Source organism: Myxocyprinus asiaticus, chromosome 5 (assembly GCF_019703515.2).
Source record: "Myxocyprinus asiaticus isolate MX2 ecotype Aquarium Trade chromosome 5, UBuf_Myxa_2, whole genome shotgun sequence".
NCBI lineage: Eukaryota > Metazoa > Chordata > Actinopteri > Cypriniformes > Catostomidae > Myxocyprinus > Myxocyprinus asiaticus.
In genome coordinates this window covers 4678276-4702288 of record NC_059348.1, presented here as the reverse complement: position 1 = coordinate 4702288, position 24013 = coordinate 4678276, and the positions used below count along the sequence as shown (strand labels likewise).

The window sequence follows — 24013 nt, the reverse complement described above, 5'->3', positions numbered from 1 at the left end:
CACTGATACTACTGCAAAAATGAGTGTATAAAAGAGTGTTAAAGGTGGTATATGTAATATTTTTACTGTATTAAATCATAAAATGACCATTATATGTCATTAGAGAATTAGGAAACATGCTAAGTTGAAATACTGGCTTCTCCGATAACAAAGCTACAGCCAGTATATTCTACTTTGCAGTTTCCATTCCGGGCTGGAATTTCTGTTTATGTTTTGGCCTGTGTGATCCCGCCCACTGCCCACTCACCAATATTATTTCGACACTGCCGGGTTTCCAGATTTGAACAAGTTTGCAGGCAAACAACACTGCGTGCTGCAGCCATGGAAGCCAGCAAACTAACTGGATCAGAGATAACAGGTTCCACCCGACATAAATAGCCTCGCCATCCGTTTAAAAACCACCTTGACCAGAGGCGTAGTAAAACAAGGATAAATATTGGAGATGCCTTTGAAAGATGGAGACAGCTTAAAGTCCAGAAATCCTTTAAAATGGATGCTGAGTTGGCTAATTTGCATGTCAACATTTTGGCAACCCGCATGAGCTTCGAGTCTGGGGAGGGGCAAACAACTCTCCAATATTTTGAATTTGCTAAGAATTCGCCCTGGCGAGCTGTTACGAACCATCGAAACAAACCAAAACAAAACTTCTTTTTTTGAACAGATTTTGTTTTAAATGACTATGCACCCATTAGTTTTTTGTTTTCGTAGTAAGTATGCAGGGGCCTAAAGACTAAAGGCCCAGGTATACTTCGTTTTTCAGCATTCTGGATCAGATCGCACCCGGTCAACCACATTAGCTTTCTAAGTATTCTCTTCTGACTGTGAGTGAATATGAAAGCGTTCGACACATGCACACTACAACTGCTATGTGATGCTGTTTTAGTACAGTCAACAGCAGGCATATGCGCTGATGATGCGCACAGAAGAAGACACTATGCTTGTCAAGAAAATCTGGGCTGCATGCGGACAGTCCACATAGACTGTGCTGATGATGAAACTTACACCTGTACTGTGCATGTTCCGATCAGCAACACGGACAACCGAAGTATACTTTGGCCTTAACATTCTGTCTAACATCTCTTTTTGTGTTCCAAGAGAAATTCATACAGACTTGAGGAGGAGTAATAATGACAGATATGTCATTTTTGGGTGAGCTGCCCTTTAACTCCCTGTTTTATTGAAGTATTTGTTAAAGGTATCTGCCAAGAACAACATTAATGTAATTCTGCACATGATTGCATCACGTCTAAAGTATGTAGGCTACATACTTTAAAAGTCATTCCATTTGAATAAAACGAGGTAGGAATTAAAGGAATATTCCGGGTTCAATAGAAGTTAAAATAGACAGCATTTGTGACATAATATTGATTTTGTATAATATTATAAATTTTGACTTGTCCCTCCTTTTCTTTAAAAAAAAGCAAAAATCTGGGTTACAGTGATGCACATACAATGGAAGTGAATGGGGGCCAATTTTTGAACGTTAAAATACTCACTGTTTCAAAAGTATAGCCATAAGACATAAACAATCTGTGTGTTACCATGCTTTTATTGTGATAAAATCACTTACTAACATTTTCTGTGTAAAGTTATAGCTAATTTTACAACTTTGTTGCCATGACGATGTAATGTCAGCAAACCCTGAAACCCTTAAATTACTAAAAAAATTACAATTTAAACAACCTTACAGCTCAAATAATACATTAGTTTTAATAGAAGAATTTATGTAATTGCTTTTATAAAATTATAAGCAACAAATTTCTACCTTTAAACCCTCCAAAAGTTGGCCCCCACTTCCATTGTAAGTGCCTCACTGTAACCTCAATTTTTGCTTTTTTTAAAGAAAAGGACGGACGATTCGAAATAAATTTTTCGATGCTGTCGTTTGAGCTTAACTTGTATTAAACCCTGAATTTTCCTTTAAGAAAAGCAATCCTCCTCCTCCATGAGACTGTTATAAAATTTGATGACCACCAGTCTTTCAATGGTCCGTTCAACTACTGAATGCGTCTGTTTTACCAGGCCATTCCAAATCAGTCTTTGATCTTTTAATGTTGTCTTTTACCTCAAAACGTGATTTAGAAGTTATATTTTTGGATTATAATTACAGACGGAGCACCAAATCTTGTTTGAGCTCAAGAAGCTTCTTAAATATTTTTATTTAATGTGGCTATCAGCAGTTTTTATTTATTTATTTTTCTTTTCCTGCATCTATCTTTGTGACCATCACTCAGAAAGTGTCCTGCACTAGCTCCAGATAATCATGAAATCCATATTTTGCAAATACAAAGTATTGCTGTTAAATACAAAGAAAATAATTAATATCAAGTTGCATTTGATGCATTAATCTTAAAAAGCTGGAGATTTCATCATATTTGTACATATGTTCATGTCCCAATGCGTTTACTGGATTTGCACTTCAGAGACCTCAGTAAAATTTTCAAATTATAAGTTGGTTGCATTTGCTAGTTATTAGAAATGTGATTGTGTAAATCAGGCACATAATATAATTTCATATAGATCGCAGATGCCTGTATCTAATTAAAATTGCATCTCGGCAAACTTTGAGGTATTGGCAAACATCAGATTGCTAGCTAAGAGAATCGATATAAGATTGTATCGTGATGAAACTTGCAATTTACACTGTAGGTTCCCTTGTGCCAGACTCTCTCTCTCTCTCTCTGCTGGTGGCGTGGCCATTTATATGCCGCTCTCCCCATGCTTACTGGAATTAGAGACAGGTGTTAGACATAATCTAGCTCAGGTTTAAGCGCCCTTACCGCTTTCCCTCTTTCCGGAAAGACGCTCGACCACGCCCCCGCTGCCACATATCCCCACCGCCCGACTCGGGCCGGGGAGCCATCCGACCCGTCTACCACTCCCCTCCCATTTCTGGAAAAGAAGTCGGCGACAGTCATCTGCACCCCCGGTCTGTGGAACACCTTGAATTTAAAGGGCTGGAGAGCCAGATACCACCGGGTGATCCGTACGTTGTAACAAACAACGTATATATATTTACAAAATATAAAACACAATTAGTAAACAAGCACAAAGTGCTTCACAAAACATAAAATCAAAACACACTCAGTAAAACACAAGGTAAAAACAAAAATGTACAAAGTAGTAAAAGCAAGTTTATACAAATGAGTATTTAAACGAGACTTAAAAACAGACAAAGATTCAGCAGTTCTTATGTCCCAGGGTAGGCTGTTCCATAATCGTGGGGCCTTCACTACTAACGTTTTATCATGTTTTGTTTTGTTTTTTGGCTCTTCGAACAGCCAACAATTTGTGACAAGAAGATCTAAGAGGTCTAACTGTTTTGTAAGGTCTTAAAAGTTCTGCTAAATAATCTGGTGCCAAACCATGCAATACTTTTATATAATTAATAAAATCTTAAAATCAGCACTAAAATGAATTGATAACCAATGGAAAGAAGCTAGAACTGGAGTAATATGATTAAAAGACCTATTTCATGTCAAAAGTCTAGCTGCAACATTTTGCACTGATTGTTGTCATGCTAAAGTGCATTTATTTAAAGTTGAAAAAAGTGCACTACAATAATCTAGGCGAGATGAAATAAAAGCATGAATAAGATTCTCTGTTTTCCTAAAACTCAAAACCTTGGAAATGTTCTTTAACTGATAAAAACAAGATTGAACTAACTTCCTGACATGATATTCAAAATTTACATTTGTGTCAAAATAGACGCCCAGATTTCTCACAGCCTTAATCACAACTTGATTAAGTAATCACAGCCTTAATCACAACTTGATTAAGTAATGACTCAATCTGACTTTTTTTAAAACCATGACTGATTATAACAACCTCGGTTTTATCAGAATTTATCTGCAGAAAATTACATGCCATCCAGTTTTTAAATTTCTGCTATACACTCTTGAAGAACATTTAAACTAGACAGATCATTGGGATTCAGTGACGTTGGTCATCTGCATAGCAATGAAAATATATGTTGTATTTTTGAATCACAGAACCAAGAGGTAACATTTATAGAGAAAACAATATTGGCCCTAAGAGGATCCTTGCGGAACACCACAATTAATTGTTGAAGAGGAGGACATCAGATACTACAAATTTCAGATTCGATAAATCAAACTGGTCTAAAGCCACCCCAGATATTCCCACCTGTCTCTTCAATGTATCAATTAAAACGGATGATCAACTGTATTAAATGCTGCAGTTAAATCAAATGACACTAAAATAGACCACTCTCCAGCGTCCATCAATAAATCATTGGTTTCTGGACGATGGTTTTCTCTAAAAGCTGACTGAAATAAAAAAAATAAAAAATTAAAAAAAATAGTTATTGTGGCAGCGGGGGCGTGGTCAAGCATCTCTCCGGAGAGAGAAAGCGGTAAGGGCGCTTACACCTGAGCTAAATTATGTCTAACACCTGTCTCTAATTTCAGTGAGCACGGGGAGAGCGGCATAAATAGAGCGACACAACATTCAGTGGAGGGAGACTGGATACGACAGAGCCGAGCCAGAGCAAGGATGTTCCTAGTAGTGAAAGTTTATTTATGAAAGCTGTGTGTGTTAGTCTCAGTTTAGTGTGTGAAGGTAACTGTAAATTGGTGTCGCCAAGAGGGGAAAATAAAGCCTCACCTGAAGAAGGAAAAACTGCTCCTCGCCTCATCTTTTACAGTTATCCTTCAGTACCTCCAACAGTTGCTTCGCTGCTGCTTTCCCTATAATTTTTTAGATAAAATATAATTTTGAGATTGGTCAGTAGCTATTAGGGTTAGGGTTTGGTTAGGGTTAGAATCTAACGAGAGCTTCTTCACAGTATTTAACTCCTCTGGGACACATCCTGACACGAGTGAGCTATTTATTATAGACAGCAAAGAAGGGCCTAAAGTCCCAATAACTTCCATAAAGTCTTAAAGGACCAACATCTGTACGACAACTGGATGGTTTGAACTGATGTACAATTTTATAAAGATCCTGCTCTTAATTAGGAGAGAAAGAATCCAACAAGATCTCCATACAACCCGATGTTTCCACACATGGTAGCAATAATTGATGTCTTTATGTTAAGCAACCTTATCAACAACAACAACAAAAAAAGATAAAAATGTGTTACAGTTTATCTGACAAAATGCAGCATTAGATACAGGGTTGATCAGATTATTAATTGTACTGAGTAATGCTTACTACGAGTCCTCTGCCAGAACCATCACATAGGCTTCCATTTCTCTCAAAGGACTTGAGAGTATAAGAATAACATGAGTTTCGCAAGCCCCGTCCTATAGTTAAGGGATAGGTTTCTCGCTCGAACCGTCAGATCCTACTGGAATGCGACGATGGCAGGAAAGAGGAGCTTACCCCAAAAGGAAATTAGAACCTAATTTAAATTTTCATACATACACACCTATACATTTAAACATATATACATATAGTGACAAAAAAATTAGATATAACAGAAAAAAGGGAAATATGCAATAGCGCAATAATGTTGTTAGAATTTTTTATATACAGATATACAGTTATGTGCAGGTGATGTAATGTATTGAAGAAGAGGTAGGATATGTTAAAGAATATAAATTAGATATGGATATAAGTAGGAATGGATGGACTGACTATTGCACATGGTTGTATTTATCAAAGGAAAGTATTTGGGGGCAGTTTTAACTTTTCATGAGGTGGATGGCCTGAGGGAAAAAACTGTTACTGTGCCTGGCTGTTCTGGTGCTCAGTGCTCTGTAGCACCAGCCAGAGGGCAAGAGTTCGAAGAGGAAGTGTGCTGGGTGAATGGGATCAAGAGTGATTTTGCGAGCCCTTTTTGTCACTCTGGATCTGTACAGTTCTAGCAGGGTGGGTAGAGGAGTGCCAGTAATCCTCTCAGCTGTCCGAACTATCCTTTGAAGTCTTCTGATGTCTGACTTGGTAGCTGAACCAAACCAAACAGTTATAGAAGTGCAGAGGACAGACTCAATGACTGCTGAGTAGAACTGTATCAGCAGCGCCTGTGGCAGGTTGAACTTCCTCAACTGGCAAAGAAAGTACAACCTCTGCTGGGCCTTTTTCAAAATTGAGTCTATGTGGGTCTACCAGTTCAGGTTCTGTGAGATGGTAGTGCCCAGGAACCTGCTTTTCAGAATGGTGAGCGGGGTTAATGTTGGGGCGTTCCTACTAAAGTACACTATCATCTCCACTGTTTTGAGTGTGTTCAGCTCCAGGTTGTTTTAACTGCACCAGACGGCCAGCTGTTCAACCTCTCTTCTGTATGCAGACTCATCGTCATCTTGGATGAGGCCGATGACTGTAGTGTTGTCTGCGAACTTCAGGAGGGGTCCTTGGCAGTGCAGTCATATGTGTAGAGGGTGAAGAGTAGTGGGGAAAGCACACATCCCTGGGGGGCACCAGTGCTGATTGTACATGTGCTGGAGGTGAATTTCCCCATTCTCACTTGTTGCTGCCTGTCTGTACAGAAAGAGCAAGGAACAGAGAGCTGGGTTAATTTAGCCCATAGGAGAGCGGGGTTGATGGTGTTAAAAGCTGAACTGAAGTCAACAAATAGTATCCTTGCATAAGTCCCTGGTCTATCTAGATATTTGAAGTATGTAATGCAGTCCCATATTGACTGCATCATCCACAGACCTGTTTGCTCTATAAGCAAATTGAAGGGGATCCAGAAAGGGTTCAGTGATGTCCTTCAGGTGGGCCAACACCAGTCTCACATGACATCATGACCACAGATGTCAGAGCAAGAGGTCTGTAGTCATTAAGTCCTTTGATCTTGGGTTCCTTAGGGAGGGTGATGACTGTGGAGTGTTTGAAACAGCAGGACACTTCGCACTGCTCCAGTGATCTTTTGAAGATCTGTGTGAAGATGGGGGCCAGCTGGTCAGCACAGGATTTTAGACAAGTGGGTGAAACCCCATCTGGGCCCTGTTCTTTTCTTGTCTTCTGTTTCCGGAAGACCCGGCACACATCCTTTTCACAGATCTTAAGTGCATGTTGAGTAGCAGGAGAGGGGAGGAGGGTGGTGGCAGGAGGTGTAAATGTTTGTGTGATGTGAAGGTCTGTAAGCATCCTCTTTGGCCTAATGAAGCTGCCTGAGTTTTGCTGTAAACCATGGTTTGTCGTTGTTGTATGTTAAATAAGTCCTAGTAGGAATGCACATGTCCTCACAGAAACTGATATATGATGTCACAGTATCTGTGAGCTTGTCCAGGTCGGTGGCTGCAGCTTCAAAAACACTCCAATCAGTGCAGTCAAAGCAGGCTTGTAGTTCCAGCTCTGCTTCATTGGTCCATCTTTTTATGGTCTTTACTACAGGTATAGCTGATTTTAGATTCTGCCTGTAGGTCGGTAGAAGATGAACCAGACAGTAATCAGAGAGTCCTAAAGCTGCATGTGGGACAGAGCTATATGCATCCTTTATTGTTGTTTATGCAAGATTTCTTGCTTTATTGCAAGATTATGCAACCGCACTCCGGTGGAGATTGCAGAACCAAACGTCTCCATTCAAGTTTGATTAAGAACAGAGTAAAAGATTTTGTCTCCTTATACCTTCATTCAATAAATGAAACATATAAACATGTTATAAGCATGAGTGTGCAATTGGTTCAGCCTTGCCTGCGGTTGTCACAGTTATGTAGAGTACATAAAACAAAATATTCATCATAATATTAAGAGTTCTTTCTGTGTGTGTGTAGATATCTTCAACCCAGATACTTTGCGCATCGTAGAGGGTCAACCTTTGGGGAGAGGTTAGACTAGCACTTACATCCAGGGTGTAGCTCATCTTTATTCATCTTCTTTGTCTTCATTTGAGGTACTTGAATACTCATCCACTGTTTGTGAATCCCAGTTTGGTTTATACAACCAATCCTGATAATATACACTTTGGTTACCTTCTAAAAATCACTTTTCCATTATCTTGACATCTTAGCATTTCCAATTGCTTAACCATGGCTTTGATAACTAGTGACCTCAATAAAGGAAGTACAAAACAAAACAATAGCCCTCCTATCATTATTGCAATTCCCAAAAACATTCCCAATTTAGCAAACCATGCTCCCCATGCTCCAAACTTCAGATCAAACCAATCCCATATTTGATTATCTCTTCCAGCATTTGCTTTAACTTTGGTTCTTAAGTTTTTTAATTTAATCATGACTTCACTAAATGTTCCTCCCGGAGCAGTATTATTTGGTACAAAATTGATCTCCAAACATAACACATACACCCCCTTTGTCTGCCAATAACCAATTAAGAGCCTGCCTATTTTGCCATGTCATTCTATTTTCATGTACTTGTTCTCCTAATGCAGATAAAGCATCATCAGTATAATTAATAAATCTCTGTTGATTATAGTAAATACAGTTGTGCTCAAAAGTTTGCATACCCTGGCAGAAATTGTGAAATTTTGGCATTGATTTTGAAAATATGATAAAAGTCTTTTATTTAAGGATAGTGATCTTATGAAGCCATTTATTATCACATGTTTGGCTCCTTTTTAAATCATAACAGAAATCACCCAAATGGCCCTTATCAAAAGTTGACATACCCTTGAATGTTTGACCTTGTTACAGACACACAAGGTGACACACACAGGTTTAAATGGCAGTTAAAGGTTAATTTCCCACACCTGTGGCTTTTTAAATTGCAATTAGTGTCTGTGTATAAATAGTCAATGAGTTTGTTAGCGCTCACGTGGATGCACAGAGCAGGCTAGATACTGAGCCATGAGGAGCAGAAAAGAACTGTCAAAAGACCTGCGTAACAAGGTAATGGAACTTTATAAAGATGGAAAAGGATATAAAAAGATATCCAAAGCCTTGAAAATGCCAGTCAGTACTGTTCAATCACTTATTAAGAAGTGGAAAATTCGGGGATCTCTTGATACCAAGCCAAGGTCAGGTAGACCAAGAAAGATTTCAGCCACAACTGCCAGAAGAATTGTTCGGGATACAAAGAAAAACCCACAGGTAACCTCATGGAGAAATACAGGCTGCTCTGGAAAAAAACAGTGTGGTTGTTTCAAGGAGCACAATACGACGATACTTGAACACAAATGAACTGCATGGTCGAGTTGCCAGAAAGAAGCCCTTACTGCGCCAATGCCACAAAAATATTTACAATATGCCCGACAACACCTTGACACGCCTCACAGCTTCTGGCACACTGTAGAGTGACGAGACCAAAATAGAGCTTTATGGTCACAACCATAAGCGCTATGTTTGGAGAGGGGTCAACAAGGCCTATAGTGAAAAAAATACCATCCCCACTGTGAAGCATGATGGTGGCTCACTGATGTTTTGGGGATGTGTGAGCTCTAAAGGCACGGGGAATCTTGTGAAAATTGATGGCAAGATGAATGCAGCATGTTATCAGAAAATACTGGCAGACATTTGCATTCTTCTGCACGAAAGCTGCACGTGGGACGCACTTGGACTTTCCAGCACGACATTGACCCTAAGCACAAGGCCAAGTTGACCCTCCAGTGGTTACAGCAGAAAAAGGTGAAGGTTCTGGAGTGGACCATCCCATAGCGCTCACAGTCTCCTGACCTTAATATCATCGAGCCACTCTGGGGTGATCTCAAACTTGCGGTTCATGCAAGATGACCAAAGACTTTGCATGACCTGGAGGCATTTTGCCAAGACGAATGGGCAGCTATACCACCTGCAAGAATTTGGGGCCTCATAGACAACTATTACAAAAGACTGCATGCTGTCATTGATGCTAAAGGGGGCAATACACAGTATTAAGAACTAAGGGTATGCAGACATTTGAACAGGGGTCATTTCATTTTTTTCTTTGTTGCCATGTTTTGTTTTATGATTGTGCCATTCTGTTATAACCTACAGTTGAATATGAATCCCATAAGAAATAAAAGAAATGTGTTTTGCCTGCTCACTCATGTTTTCTTTAAAAATGGTACATATACTGTATTACCAATTCTCCCAGGGTATGCAAACTTTTGAGCACAACTGTAAGTTGTATTCTTATTGGGCTGGCTGAATTTACCAGTCCTACATCTGTGTCATGCTGAGACCATAACTCAGTTGGTACCTGACTCTCCACTTCCTTAAACAGTTCAGCATCAATAGTCTCTACCAATTTGGGTGTTATTATCATCTGCTTTTGTATTTTTTTATTAATGAATATTTCCTGAGGAGTACCCATCAATATAGTCTCTCACAAAATGTTGATGTAATTTTTGTCAGCAGAATGAAAAATCAATAGATTTACTGTTGGTTCCCATTGGCGCTGTTTAGCCTTTTTCATCATTGGCCCTAAATCTTTTGCTTTCCAATTTTTCCTTATATATAAGTGTACATGTGGAGCAGAATCTGTTACATTAAACTAATTCTTTTACAAATTCACTCCCAGTTATATTGAAAGCTGCTCCTTGTTTACCTATTATGATATATTGCTAGGTCATTTCAATTTTTTTTCTTCACTTCTTTCCTGCCATTTCTTTTCTATTTTTGCATCTCTCTCAGGATCATATATCATTGTACAGTGAAATTCTGATTTTGGCAACTGTGCTTCAGGAATCTGTGCTTCAATAAACTTTTCCCATTTATTAATTGTCTGTCTTACATCCTTTTCTATCTGTCCTATCCAGTACACATTTGCTCTTGACTCAGAAATCATCATCTGAGTTCTTATTTCCTGTAAGTCTATGTACACTCCCTCTGGAGAACACCAAATTTGAAGCCCCAATTTACATAATGCATCTCTATCTGATTTGATACCAGGATAGGTATAGTTGTACTCTTATTTTTAGTTGGTAGACATACTGGAGCGGTCATAGGAATTAGCTGCATTTGTCCTGAGAATCCTACTGTCTTTGCATATTTTCCAGACAAGGGGAGATGTGAGGCATAATTTGAATTTACACACGTATAAATTGCTCCTGTGTCTACTAGCATCGGTGTGGTTTTTCCCTCTATTTTAACCTGCAACATAGGTTCTTGATCAGCATTGGTTGTTAAAATTGGAAGCTGACTCTCCCCTGTAGGATTCTCTGTGCATCCCTAATATCCTTGATTTGGACCTCCCTAAGGGTTTACTGGGCCTTGAGATGGACCTCGAAATGGCTGTTGCCAAGATTAGATGTTTGAAGGATTTCTTCCATCTTTGCTCCTACAATTTTTGCCAGGAGTGCTTTAATGTCCCCCACAGCTAAAAGTCTGCCTATTGTTTGTTCTTCAAACCCTCTAATCCACTTCCAAGCCCCCTCTTGGATATCAGGGAGGCGAGAGACCAGCCTGTCAAGGTCCTGTGTAGCCCAAGGCACATACTGTCCCTGCGTACCTTTAATTAAAATGGGGAGTTGCTGTGCCAATGGTCTAAGCCTTCCTCCTTCTCTTCCCTGTGCCCACCTTCCTTCATCAAATTATGACTCCTCTTCACTTTCTCTCTCCCTACTTTCCAATAGTCTACTTCTATTTCTCACCAACTTATCTGTGTCTTGTTTTAATTTTTCTGTTTCTCTAACTTTCCTATTTATTTGTGTTTCTAGTATTTGCGCTTCTGCTTCAATCTCCTCCTCTTCTCACTTGCCCTAACGGTTCTTCTTCACATACTGTTTCTTTTTCAAATTGTGCTTTCATTTTTTCTAACGCTGTCCGTGCCTGTTTATAACAATCTAAAGGCAAGTTTTTCTCTCTTTTTCTATCCTGTTTCTTCTTCGGTCTCACCCCTGTTTGTTTTTCTTTTTCCAACTCCACATGACCCTCCATTTGCATTTCTCCTAAAACTTCTACAGTTCCCTTGAGTATTGGGAACTGACCTTCTGAGGTTACATATGGAGGTGGTTTAACAAGGACCTCTCCTTTTTTACTTATCTCTTTTTCTGCATCCTTCAGTATTTTTCTTGCCTGTCTTATATTTTTCAGATAATTTTCTCCTTCCTTTTTGAACAGTGCTAGCACTTCTCTCTCTTCTTCCCTCTTTGTTTCTCTCTTTTAATTTTTTTTACTCTTATCTTTAGTTTTATAATTTTTTATCAACGTTTCCATTTCCTCGCACAACGCTACATCAAATGTCCCTTCCTTTGGCCATTTTGTCATCATATCTTTGGTTGCCTTTTGCCATTTGCTTGAAAGCTTATCTATAAGTTCTTTACGCAATGGATATTTTAATCCTAATATGTCCACAGGAGTGGCTGCCATGATTTCTCTTATAATACAACAAACCCTATCTTTAGGAAAATATATCAAGGTATCAATTTTTGTAACAATTTTTATTTGTTCAGATAATATGATCTTCCAAAGAAATTCAGTTATTTTCATTTATTTATACACTTTAATTGTTATAATTATTATACCACATACATGTACATTTTCTGTGTTGTCAATTTACTTTTAGGATCACTCCAAATAATGCCAAACCACAATAACAGCTACTTTTTCTTAGATAAGCTGAGTCTTTATTTCTTTCACTGTTATTTTACTTGTCATACCAATAATGAAAAATTATCACCCTTCATTTAGATAAATCATTACAATTAGAGGATAAATGTATATTTTACTATTTTAATTTATTTCCTACTATTATAATCTGCAAATCCAATATATTGAAACAATTTTTCTAATTTTTTTCACCTTTTAATACACAACGTTCATACAAGTCCCTTTATTTATTTATTTCACTTTTCTCATTTCTTTGAGATTTTATCAATCAATTATTTAGACAGTGGATTTTTTAGATTTTAGTATTTCCACTGGAGTGTTTGCCATAATTATACCTTATGTAATATAACAACACTTATCTTAAATACAACCTTTGTTTAAAATCCAATTACTAAGTTGACTTTAGTTTAATGCAATACACTGGACTCAAAGTTTTATTGTTTGTCAAGATAATGTGATTTCCCAAATGGAATTCAATCACTTTATAGTTCTTTATAATTTCAATATTCTTTCTTGTCACTCTGATATGAACTTTAATTCTAAGCACAGTTATACCACTTGAATGTATAAATTATCTGTATGAAGTCAAATAAATCTTTATGCTACAGTCTAGTTTAGGAGTTATGATCTGGCACACTTTACTCCCGAAATTGAATAACGGTAGTCACTACCATGTATTTGTGAACATCCCCATGCACACACCAAACCATCACCTTGTGTTTTGTACTCAAAGCCCCGTCATGAACCAAGCCGTTGTGGATCGAGGTTTTATTACAACCCAAATCCACCAGGGCTTGGTATGTATGCTCCTTAATTTTTACCAGTATCCTGTACGTCCCTGCTCGACCGGGGGCAGACTGTGGCGTGTCGGAGACCGGAATCCACGTCTCCACCTCCATCACTGGATGCTGGTCTTGGACGTGATCCGGCTCCCCGCAACCCCGACAGACCAGCGCAGGCTTCCAGGCTGCACCCGTGGCAGCAGACACATCAACCTAGGAAGGATGACGGAGAGGGGTAGGGGAGGGGGGCGGCGCATAGTGCAGCCCGTTTCTGGGGAGTGGGTATAGGGCAAGAGGAGGAGGAGAAGCAAGAGGGAGAGAGAGAGAACTGGACTGAGGCCACCATGTGGGCTTCGGCCAGCTGGACGGCGTCATCCACCGACGTGGGGCGATGCCACTGGACCCATACCGCTGTTCCTCAGGGCAGGCGAATGGTTAGTTGCTCCAGCACCATCAGGTCGATAAGATCCTCCATGCCACGCCCTTCCTCGGCCAGCACCCATCTTCGGCAGACATCACGGAGCTGCTGGGCAAACACGAACGGGTGGCCGGCGTCACTCAAGGTGAAGGAGCGGAATCGCTGATGGTGTTATTCGTGGCTACGGCCAACCCGTTGCAGGACAGCGGTCTTTAGCTTGATGTAGTCCAGGCGGTCCTCAGCTGGAAGTTGCTGCGCCGCGAGCTGGGCCTCCCTGGAAAGCAGTGGCAGCAGGTGGAGGGCCCATTGGGTCTGCTCAAAGAAATTCAGGTATGCCTCCAGCTTGTCCTGGGGGCCTGTCTTTTGGAGCAGCAGCTGTGGTTTCGTCATTGCTTCCGGGGCCGCGGTTGAGGAACCGGCTGGAGCTAAGCAGCTCCGCAAGGCCTGCCGATCCTCGGCTTGGGCTCGGAGGAGCTCCTGGAGGCGCCATTCTTGCAGGAGTAGGGCTTGGTGGTGGGTCTCGTGGATGCTGGCCAGGGCACGGATGACTTCATCCAGCGATGAGGTGTCCATGGCGACCAGTCTTCTTCCTTATTCCTGGGTTTTGGCACCAGTGTAGAGATTCAACAATAAGGAAGTGGGAAGCAGGGTGGCAGTCCAGGTAAATCAAGCTTTAGTCATAAGGGACAACATAAACTTCTAAATATCTAAGTTCAGCAGCTTTGCAGTGTTTAGCTTCACGGAATGTCAGGTCTGTGTGACTGGGACTCTCCCTCACTGGCGTTCTCAGCTGCCTTTTCAAGCCCATCTCCATCGTCACTGTAACGAGACGCAGGTGTTACGCATCATTAATCACCAGGTGATGGCCCTTACCGCTTCCTCTCTCCCCAGTGACAGACACATGACCACGCCCCGCTCCACAGTAACATTTTGTTATGTTGCAGCCTAATGCTAAAATGTTTTAAATGATTTTTTTCACATCAATCTACACTCTATACCCCATAATGTCAAAGCAAAACCCAGATTTTTGATAACTTTGCAAATATATTAAAAAGAAAACACTGAAATATCACATTGACATAAGTATTTAGACCCTTAACTCAGTACTTAGTTGAAGCACCTTTGGCAGCGATTAGAGCTTCAAGTCTTTTTGGGAATAATGCGACAAGCTTTGCACACCTGGATTTGGGGATTTTCTGCCATTCTTTTCTGCAGATCCTCACAAGCTCTGTCAGGTTGGATGGGGACCATCGGTGGGCAGCCATTTTCAGGTCTCTCCAGAGATGTTCGATTGGGCTCAAGTCCGGGCTCTGGCTGGGCCACTCAAGGACATTCACAGAGTTGTCCCTAAGTCGCTCTTGCATTGTCTTGGCGGAGTGCTTAGGGTCAATGTCCTGTTGGAAGGTTAACCTTCGGCCCAGTCTGAGGTCCTGAGCGCTCTGGACCAGGTTTTCATTAAGGATACCTCTGTATATTGCTGCGTCCAGCTATCCTTCAATCCTGACTAGCCCCCAGTCCCTAATGCTGAAAAACACCCCCACAGCATGATTCCTACCACCACCATGCTTCATTGGGATGGTATTGTGCAGGTGATGAACGGTGCCTGGTTTTCTCCAGACATGATGCTTGGAATTGAGGCCAAACAGTTCAGTGTTCGTTTCATCAGACAAGAGAATCTTGTTTCTTACAGTATGAGAGTCCTTTAGGTGCTTTTTTGCAATGTCCAAGCGGGTTTTTATGTGTCTTGCACTGAGGAGAGGCTTCTGTCTGGCCACTCTTCCAGAAAGCCCAGATCGGTGGAGTGTTGCAGTGATGATTGTTCTTCTGCAAGTTCCTTCCATCTCCACACATGATCTCTGGAGCTCAACCAGAGTGACCATCGGGTTCTTGGTCATCTCTCTTACCAAGGCCCTTCTTCCCTGATTGCTCAGTTTAGCCAGGTGGCCAGCTCTAGAAGAGTCCTTGTTGTTCCAAACTTCTTCCATTTCAGAATTATGGAGGCCATTGTGCTCTTGGGAACCTTCAATGCAGCCAAAAAATTTTTTGTAGCCTTCCCCAGATCTGTGCCTCGACACATTTCTGTCTCTGAGCTCTGCAGGCAGTTTTTTGACCTCATTGCTTGGTTTTTGCTCTGATTTGCATTTTCAGCTGTGAGACTTTATATAGACAGGTGTGTGCCTTTCCAAATCATGTCCAATCAATTGAATTTGCCACAGGTGGACTCCAATCAAAATGTTGAAACATCTCAAAGATGATCCAGAGAAATGGGATGCACCTGAGCTAAATTTCAAGTGTCATAGCAAAGGGTCTGAATACTTATGTCAGTGAGATATTTCAGTTTTCCTTTTTAATAAATTAGCAAAGTTGTCAAAAATATGTTTTTTGCTTTCTCGTCATGGGGTATGAAGTGTAGATTGATGTGAATTTTTTTAAAGCATTTTAGCATAAGGCTGCAACATAACAAAATGTGAAAACAATGAAGGGGTTTGAATGCTTTATGAATGCACTGTATCTCAAAAGTTTTTTTTATTTTTATAAAAGACATTTATGTAATTAACCCAACTTTTTTATTTTCTTGGTGTAATAAGTATTTTCTGTTGGCCCATTAGGAGGGAAATCTTGCCTTCAATATGTAAGGGGTTAATTGATTTTGACTATTTCATATATTTTTATTTCAGACTTGATGCAAGTGAAAGAGGAAAGTAAAGAACTGGATGAAATGGAGGAGAAACATCAGTACTGGACACCTAATAATTCAGAAAAATATTCCTCACAAAAAAGAAGTCAAAAGGCTAAAGGCAAAGGATCTTTAACCTGCCTTCAGTATAAAATGGGTATCACACAAAAAGGACAACTTAAGAATCACATGAGAATTCACACTGGAGAGAGGCCTTTCATATGCCTTCAGTGTGGAAAGAGTTTCACACAAAAAGAACACCTTAATAATCACACGAGTATTCACACTGGAGAGAAGCCTTTCCTATGCCTTCAGTGTGGAAAGAGTTTCACTTGTGCAGACAGCCTTAAGAAGCACAAATTAACTCACTCTGAAGAGAAGCCTTTCCAGTGCCCTATTTGTGAAAAGAGTTACTGTTGTAATCGAGACCTTAAGAGGCACATAACCACTCACTCCGGAGAGAAGCCTTTTACATGCCATGAGTGTGGAAAGAGTTTCACTTGCGCATACAGCCTTAAGAAGCACAAACTAACTCACTCTGGAGAGAGGCCTTTCCAGTGCCCTATGTGTGAAAAGAGTTACTGTTGTAATCAAGACCTTAAGAAGCACATAACCACTCACTCTAGAAAGAAGCATTTCATATGCCTTCAGTGTGGAAAGAGTTTCAAATGTAAAGCTTATCTTAATTGTCATGCAAAGATTCACACTGAAGATAAGCCTTTCACATGCCTTCAGTGTGGAACGAGATTCAAACACAAAGCAAACCTTAATAGGCACATGGGAATTCACACTGGTGAGAAGCCATACACATGCCTTCAGTGTGGAAATAGTTTCACACGTAAAGGTGACCTTACTGTTCACAGGAGAATTCACACTGGTGAGATGCCATACACATGCCTTCACTGCAAAAAGAGTTTTAATCGTAATCATCATTTAAAGCGTCATGCAAGGATTCACACTGAAGAGAAGCCTTTCATGAGCCTCAAGTGTGGAAACACTGAAGATAAGCTTTTCACATGCCTCCAGTGTGGAACGAGATTCAAACACAAAGCAAACCTTAATAGACACATGGGAATTCACACTGGTGAGAAGCCATACACATGCCTTCAGTGTGGAAATAGTTTTACACGTAAAGGTGACCTTACTGTTCACAGGAGAATTCACACTGGTGAGATGCCATACACATGCCTTCATTGCAAAAAGAGTTTTAATCGTAATCATCATTTAAAGCGTCATGCAAGGATTCACACTGAAGAGAAGCCTTTCATGAGCCTCAAGTGTGGAAACACTGAAGATAAGCCTTTCACATGCCTCCAGTGTGGAACGAGATTCAAACACAAAGCAAACCTTAATAGGCACATGGGAATTCACACTGGTGAGAAGCCATACACATGCCTTCAGTGTGGAAATAGTTTCACACGTAAAGGTGACCTTACTGTTCACAGGAGAATTCACACTGGTGAGATGCCGTATACATGCCTTCATTGCAATAAGAGTTTTAATCGTAATCATCATTTAAAGCGTCATGCAAGGATTCACACTGAAGAGAAGCCTTTCATGAGCCTCAAGTGTGGAAACACTGAAGATAAGCCTTTCACATGCCTCCAGTGTGGAACGAGATTCAAACACAAAGCAAACCTTAATAGGCACATGGGAATTCACACTGGTGAGAAGCCATACACATGCCTTCAGTGTGGAAATAGTTTCACTCGTAAAGGTGACCTTACTGTTCACAGGAGAATTCACACTGGTGAGATGCCATACACATGCCTTCACTGCAAAAAGAGTTTTAATCGTAGTCATCATTTAAAGCGTCATGCAAGGATTCACACTGAAGAGAAGCCTTTCATGGGCCTAAAGTGTGGAAAGAGTGTGTCATGTTCAAAAACTCTCAAATGTCATCTGCACTCTCTACACACTGGAGTAAAGTCGTTAGACTGTGATCAGTGTGGGAAAAAGTTTTGACATCACATGTAAATGAAGGTCAAAACTCATTGAAGATGCACCAAAGAATTCACCCTGGAGAAAAACCTTACAAGTGTTCACTGTGTGGAAAGAGCTTCAGTCGGCCAGGAGCCCTGAAAGTACACGAGAGAGTGCATACTGGAGAGAAGCCATTCCACTGCCATGCATATGGAAATAGCTTTAGCCAATCAGGTCATTGACTGGTTCATTAAAAAAGGTGACATGAAAATTGTCACAGTATGAAAAAAAAAAAAAAGTCCAAATATAGAATTCAAAGATAAAATCCAGTCAGTGTACAATGATGACATACTGTATATTGATGGCCAAGCAACCAATGCATAGGCTATTCCTAGATATATAGTACTATGTATTATTTTTAAATCTGACTGACGTTAATTTGTCACACATTCAGTAGGGAATTCACTAAGAATTAATTGCACCCACTGAAAGTGTTGTTTATTTACACATTCTTTCTATGCTGATTTAGCATCTGATTCATTAAAGAAATTTTGCAAATCAAACAACAGATCAAACTTGCCGGTCGGTTTAGTTTGCTAGGCTATGGAGGATGCCGATGATTACCGCAGTCTGACTTGCTCTGCCGGCCAGGACTTTACAGAATGAGTCATGACAGTTTTGCAGACACCTGAATTGGCTCTTTAAAAGGTTTTACTTTATCATTCAATCTGCCATGATCAACAGAAACTTCACACAAACAGTGTGTCTTTGCTTACCTGGTCTAGGTGCTCCTGAGTGGCACAGCTGCCTTCTAGATGTTTGTGTGCTTAAGAAAATGCTAGACAAAGAGAACAGAATGCAGGTGTCTTGAGACGCATTACACCACGTGTAATAAAATGGCTTTTATAACGTTATATGACTGGTGTTTTTATCTAATGTGAGTGTGCATGATTTTATACATAAAGTATGTTTCCAAATTACTATTAATTTCTTTTGAAGTAAAACTTTCAAAAGTAGTGCACCTTTAAATTGATTAAATAAAATAATTTTCCCAGAGTTGGATTATTCGGGCACCACCCATTTAAATGTCTTAAATATTGAGTTACACCCTCCAGATTTGAGTGGAATGATAATGTATTTTACCGGTGACGATAGTATTTCACAAGCCAAATTACAGTTCGAATTTGGGGTCCTCATCTGATATGAAAAATGAATAAGATTTTATATTAGATATTATATAAGATGGAATATGTCTATAAATAGTAATTGTAATAAATAGTCATTCAAGCTGCCTCTCAGGTCTCTTTATTACATCGCTCTTAACATCCAACTTAACTTTTAAAAACTTTTAACAAGTAAAAAATAGAACATTAAATGAAATAGAATTACTTTTTAACATACCATTGTGTTTTAACAAACATTCATTCAGTATAAATGCACTCTTGCTTGTGATATATTGCTTCATTTGTATTATCATTATTCATTAATCATTATTTATGATTACTATGAATATTACTACAGTGAATATTACATTTTACTATACAATTGTAATATATTTCTGTTGCAATTTCTTCAATTTCAGGCATCTAGCTTCTGTTTTTAATTGTGCTTTTATTTTGACGTTTGGTTTTGATGGAAGTTTTACTTCTAATGGATAAACAGCGTGATTGTTAAAGCACAATTGCTGTGATCTAATTAAATAAATATATAGTCTACGTGTAATATGAGCTTCACAGTGGAATAGTGCTCTGCTCTTTCATCTCCTACAAAGTGAAAGATTCTCAAAGTCTGTGGAGTTTCCAGTGTATGAACGGTCTGCTTCACACGTTCACTTAATGAATGCAGCTTGAATGCTGACTTAGATTGCAGCCTTTCGCATTTAAATCACATAAGTCAGTCTTCGGTACTACTGCTAATGTAGAAACAGGTATCATTACATCTTTTTTTATTTTAGTATTGACTTGGTAGTGAAGTTTTGACAACACTAGGTGTAGCAACTAGTAGCCCTATTTATTTCTGAAAACATTGATTGATAAAGAAAGATCGATAATCATCTGGGTCCAAATATCACATTAAGGCATCCTAAAAGTAATCCATACAACAAACCAACTGGTTCACTTCAGAAAACATTGATTAAACCACTGGAGTTTGATGGATTACTTATGTGCTGCCTTTATGTGATATTTGGATCTTCCATTCATTTGCATTGTATGGACCTAAAGAGCTGAAATATTCTTCTTAAAATCTTCGTTTGTGTTCTGCAGAAGAAAGAAATTCAAACACATCTGGGATGGCATGAAGGTGAGTAAATGATGAGAGAATTTTCTTTCTTTTTTCTATTTTATCTCTATATCTCTTTGAGACAACGAAACCATCTGACACTCTGACTTTCAGAAGAAAAAAAAAACCTGCCTCCAGGTTAAATCCCACTTCGATCAGCTTCCACTCACACTGGGGCTTTAGGCTGCAGCCCAGGTTAGTCCGTGTGCAAGTCCAGCCCTGGGTGTGGCGATGATGTTATCAAATATTGTCTATTTGCACTCCTAATTGAATAGTAACATACAGTATAGTGGCATCACTGCAGCATGTTTATTGTTTTTATTTAACTTTTTTTATTAACAATTTTTATTGATTCCCTTCAACAAATTAAATGAACATAACAGAAAATACGGAATCAACTTATATAAAATAAAACCCTTCCCCCCGAACATCCCCCACCTGACACAAACACGCACCCCAGTGGTCATAATTATTTAGAAACATAAAAAAAACATAAAAGGTATACTTTCAAAAAACAATAATAATGCACACACACATTTAAAACTACAAATCCCTCTCCACTGCCCCTCCCAGAGAACCCTCCAAAAAAGCCAAATATCTACCCCACTTCCTATTAAACAAATCTAAGTTTCCCAGCCTTCTAAATGTTACCTCCTCGAATGCTGCCACCCACATCTCTGCTCCAGTCGACTTCCATCCCCTAAGAATAATCCATCTGCCGATCACAACTCCGGCTAGGATCCAACTTCTTATGTATCTATCCCCTATATTTATGACTGCCCCATCGCCTTAAATACAGAGTCTGGGGCAAAATGAAATTTGAGTGTCCAATACGTCACACATAAAACCGCCAAACCAAAATTATTGGATCTTAACACACCACCAAAAAACATGGGTTGTGTCCCCATCTTCTGATTGACATCAGGTGGTGGGTGTGTCTTTAAGACCAAGCCTATACAATCTAGAATAAAATCTTAAATTGCACAAGGTGCGCCCTTGCATCTCTAGATGTAGACTTGATGTTTTTTAGAATCCTAGCCCACATTCCCTCCTCCAATACCAAGTTTAAATCTTTCTCCCATAATCTCTTGAGAAAAGTTGAAGCTCCATCCCCCAGACTGAATTAACAGGGAGTAATACACTGATGCCTCATGACCTTTTCCAAAAGCAGTAATCACCACTCTCAGAGTATCTGCCGCTTTAGGGAGGTGTGTATGCTACCCAAAAATAGTACATAGCAGGTGGCACAGCTGTAAATACCTAAAGAATTGAGACCTGGGAATCCTAAAATGTTGAACCATATTTTCAAAGGATCTCAACACTCTCATATAGGTCACTGAGTGTATTAACCTCCCTCACATTCCACTCTGACCAGCAGAATGGGGACTTATTAATACATAATTTTGGGTTCAGCCATATGCTCAAGGCAACATTTAAATAAATGTCTGAATTAAACACTCTGGACACTTTTGTCCATACTGAATGCAAATGTGAGATAACAGGGTGTAACTTAACTTCTCTGGTTAGTTTGATAGAAAGATAGCTTTGCAATGGTGAAATAGGAGCAAGAACTTCTTTTTCAATACAAAACCAGGGAGGGGCTCTCTCGGGTAGAAGTGACCAATGAGCCAAATGTCTTAGACCGAATGCATAATAATAAAACAAAATCTTGGGTAGGCCTAGCCCACCTTTGTCAGTCGGCCTATGTAACTTACTGAAATGTAATCTGGGACATTTACCATTCCAGATGAAGGACTTTGCTATGCTAACAAACTACTTGAAATACGAGAGGGGGACATCTATAGGGAGAGATTTTAGCAGGTTGTTGAATTTTGGAATACAATTAATTTTAATAACATTAACCTTCCCAGTCACTGATAAATGTAATGAAGCCCATCTACCCACATTGCTCGAAAACCTTTTTATTAAAGGGTCAAAATTAAATAAATCACACAAATTAGCTAGGAATAAAATACCCAAATACTTAATGCCCTGTTTGGGCCACTAGAAGGTGCCTGGCTGAAAAGCCATTACCAGGCAGTACGCTGTCAGAGCCAAAGCTTCGGATTTAGACTGTAAGGCTGGCACCAGAATGTCTATGCCCAAAAGGCGCTATTTCCGGTAAAAGTCAAAGAACTCTGCGTGAATCAGCATCATAAAACTCTCACACAGAAGAGCTTCTCCATCTGAGACAACACACCCTACTGAGTAAAGACCATAAAACGCAAATCTCACTCACATCTGCCCCCCCCCCTTCTCTTACAAAACTCACCTCAGGTCATTTTAGAGTCACCAAAAACTAAGTTATGACTTATCCTGTTCTTTAATGTAAAAGGTTTTCTGATCATACATGTTTGGAATCATTCAAGAGGTCTCAGTGCAACTGGTAAAACAGTCTCATTCCCTTTCAGCAAAGTCAAATCACAAGTAAGATTTAAGAACTTAGTAAAATACTGCTTGCTATCAGGGACATGCCCCTCCCAGGTCTCTCACAGGGACCAGATGCTGTATGCAGATTAGGTGCATTCTTTGTAACATCAAACGACCTACTCAGTCACATGTTTCAAAGGCCTACTTTACAGCCTCCCAAATTGTAAACCAAATCCTGAATAACATCAAACACACACATCTGAAATAACAATAGAATCGTTTGGTACTTAAGGAGAGATGATAAAGGAATCGGGGAGTCTGTAGTCAGATCTCCCGCACAATTGCTGTGTGTAGTTTTTCTCTACCAGGTATGCAATTCTTATTCCATATGTTTTGATAAATGTTTACATTTGACTTATTATTGTCTAATTGGAATTGATGAATGTATTATTTTACCTGGTAAATAAATTGTTACATTTGAGTTTATTCTGATTTGCTCTGAAATTATTGTCTTTAGTAGATTATGTTAAGTCCATGTTTCTGCAAATATACGACCAGGTTAGTAGCGGACTAAAGCTCAGTTCTGAGTGGAGCATGGGGCACACCGATTGAGACTTTAGAGCTCTGACTAACAAATTGGCATTAGTTCAAGTGTACTTGAAGGTTTAAGTTGTCGACCAAGCCTAAATAGGGTGAAGTCTAAACCTCTGGTTATTGTAATATTTTCTAGCTAAGTGTACATAGGAAACTATGGCATGATTATATAAAGCTATTTTAACTTAGGTATTGTTGGTCTATCTTTGTAAATTTAGTGGTCATGACCTCTGGGTAGAAATAATGTTACTCTAATTAAGTGTTTACTATCTAAGGGGACTAAACAAAATACTTTTAGATAAAAGGGCAAGCATGAGCAGCCATCTAATTAGTATTTAGTTAATTACTGTTTTAATGACCAATACTGGCATATTTGTGACCGTCAGATCCGTGTACTCTGCCGGCTCGAGACTCTCTAAGCAACAGGAATCCGAATGAATGAGCACAATATAAAATAGAGTTAAATATGATGATCAAATGTTAAACCAAATTTAATAATAATAATTAAGATTGGAACATTAATATATCCTTGGAAACTTCTGGGGAAAAGGCAAGGCGGAGCGACAGTGAGAAA

At 39.5% G+C, this 24013-nt stretch overlaps 1 protein-coding gene across 2 annotated transcripts in view; it reads left to right on the top strand.

The window, feature by feature from the left end:
- LOC127440736 (oocyte zinc finger protein XlCOF6-like) overlaps positions 1–19470 on the top strand; it is a 29141-nt gene extending 9671 nt beyond the window's left edge. For both annotated transcript variants that reach the window (XM_051697540.1, XM_051697541.1), the window contains exon 3: positions 16274–19470. In XM_051697540.1, coding sequence (XP_051553500.1) covers positions 16274–18237 — 1964 coding nt within the window. In that variant the 3' untranslated portion in view covers positions 18238–19470. The remainder of the gene's footprint in view (positions 1–16273) is intronic.
- The last annotated feature ends 4543 nt before the right edge of the window (positions 19471–24013 follow it).